Genomic DNA, 2,324 nt, shown 5'->3' with positions numbered 1-2,324 from the left:
TAATGCCACTTAGGAGATGTTGGTTAGTCCAGTTTCGGTTAATGGACCCACTTATCACGTGGAGGGGCCAGATTAAAAAAGACAAAGAAATAGTCACTTAGAAAATCTACTCTAATCCCCTCTCCACCAGTTATTATTTATCTATCACGTGGGACTCCTTACCCCACACTACAGTTGCTGCTACTAATTTTCTACTATTATAAAGTGTATTTTATTCACTCACTTGCCTCAACTCACGATCTCTTATCATATACCTTACTCTTATCATCTACAATATTTTGCTATTTGAGCTAGCTAGCTTGTGTTGGTGATCAGGATCAGATATAGTAAACTAGATAATGAGTGGTTCTTCTGCTTCATACATCCACATGGTAAATACAAATATCTACGGATGTATAGTTCAATAGTACTATCGATCAGTTTTTTTTTTTTTTTTTATTTCTTTTTAGATTTTTGGGTGTGTCCAGTATCAGTTATAGAACCCTGACGTCTAACATAGTCAGATTCAAGATTTTATCTCTATGAATTTAGCACTGGGTTCCTATCACTGAACTCATCACCTTGTTTAAGTTTTGAGTTCACGGTTTAATTTCAGCAATTCTAGTGGGTTTATATATATTGATAAATCCAGGTTTACAGTAAAATTTAAGGGTTCAAATGAAATCATATCTATACTACTAAATCTGTCGATTAGCATCGCTCAAGACCTGTTAGAGGGGAAGAGCTTTCTATCTGAATTTTTTTCATAATGAGGGCTCAAACCAGAAAACTCTAGTTAAGGGTGGAAGGATACTATCCATCCCACCGCAATCCTGGATGAAACTACAAAATAAATTGTTGTTTATTCTCTATACTTAATTGCTTGCTGTTTTTGTTCTTATTCCCATGCTTATTAATCTGTTAACCCTATAGGTGCAGCACCTGATAGAAAAGTGTTTAATTTTCCAAATGACAAAAGAGGAGTGCATGGAGGCACTATCCAAGCATGCAAACATAAAGCCCGTAATCACTGCCACTGGTTAGTCCAATTGTTACTCTTTTTTATTTATTCTATTGTCTGCAGCTATTAGCTTAATAGCTTAGAGTTTAAGTTTTGTATAGTGATATAGTATATGATATTTTTACACCATCTTTCGGGGGACGAGTTGTTTATAACTAACATGATTTAATAACCTTTAAAATAGAGTAAATAACGGAGTAACTTGTTCTATAAAAAGTTAAATTACCCTGATATATAGTTTAAACATTATGTACACATGCGCGCATGTATATAACTTAAAACACATTAGCTTATGCATATTTCACATTGGGAGACTCAATAAACTGTTTTTTCTAGAATCTAGAACCTATAAACTCAAAATTTTGGTTCACCTCTATTTCCAGTATGTCCAACTGATCATCATGATATTGTTGGTTTATATTTTGCAGTGTGGAAAGAGTTAGAGAAAGAGAACAAAGAGTTCTTCGAGTCATATACGCAATCGCAGAACAAAGATCGCATGACAGATGCAGAAACTAGCGCTATGATACAGAAAATGATATCAGATTCCAAAGAATCGGACGAAGCAGGTTCTTCCAAGGAATCAGACAAGGAATAATAGTTGCATAGGAGTTTATTATAACCACGCGAAAGCGATCTAACCTTTGAGTTCTGGTTGGCATCCAGTGCTGATTGTCTAAAGCATTCTCCCTGCTATCAGTATATTTTAAGCTAGTATAGCAGGTTTATCTGTCTTATTTTCTAAGTTACTAATATTACTTCTATTTATGAACGATTACATGTAATTATCTTTTAAGGGGTCGGACTCAAACGTGATTATAAAGTGTAGTACTGCCAATGTCCGTAGCTACGTTATTGAAAATGCGGATCGGACAATATTGTACTGTGCGGTCCTTTTCTGGATCATACTATATATATATATATATATATATATATATATATATATATATATATATATATATATATATATATACTCTCTCCGTTTCAATTTATATGAACCCATTTGATTGAGCACGACATTTAAGAAAGAGTGAAGACTTTTGAAACTTATGATTCAAACTAAGTCTTGAATATTTGTGTGGTTGTAAATCATTTCATAAAGTGAATTTATTTCCAAATTAGGAAAGAGGTCATTCATTTTGGCACGAGCTAAAAAGGAAATAGGTTCACATAAATTGAAACGGAGAGAGTATAATATACCTGTTGGTTCAGCTCCAAACATCCCAACTCGAGTAAATTTCTTAATCTAAGTTTTTTTAGGTCACAAGTTGGTGTTGACAAGACCAAAACCTTAAAAGGAATGGTTGGTGTATGGCCAGAGGCG

The 2,324-nt window shown here is 33.9% G+C and overlaps 1 protein-coding gene across 1 annotated transcript; it reads left to right on the top strand.

The window, feature by feature from the left end:
- Positions 1–215: 215 nt before the first annotated feature.
- On the top strand, positions 216–1,772 carry LOC132614346 (uncharacterized). The gene is made up of 3 exons (XM_060328772.1): positions 216–371; positions 913–1,018; positions 1,429–1,772. The coding sequence occupies exons 1-3, from the start codon at positions 339–341 to the stop codon at positions 1,596–1,598; spliced, it is 309 nt and encodes a 102-aa protein (XP_060184755.1). The 5' UTR covers positions 216–338; the 3' UTR covers positions 1,599–1,772.
- The last annotated feature ends 552 nt before the right edge of the window (positions 1,773–2,324 follow it).

The sequence above is a fragment of the Lycium barbarum genome, chromosome 10 (genome assembly GCF_019175385.1).
Source record: "Lycium barbarum isolate Lr01 chromosome 10, ASM1917538v2, whole genome shotgun sequence".
Taxonomy (NCBI): domain Eukaryota; kingdom Viridiplantae; phylum Streptophyta; class Magnoliopsida; order Solanales; family Solanaceae; genus Lycium; species Lycium barbarum.
The sequence above is the reverse complement of the archived record's forward strand: the minus strand, read 5'-3'. Positions and strand labels throughout refer to the sequence as shown.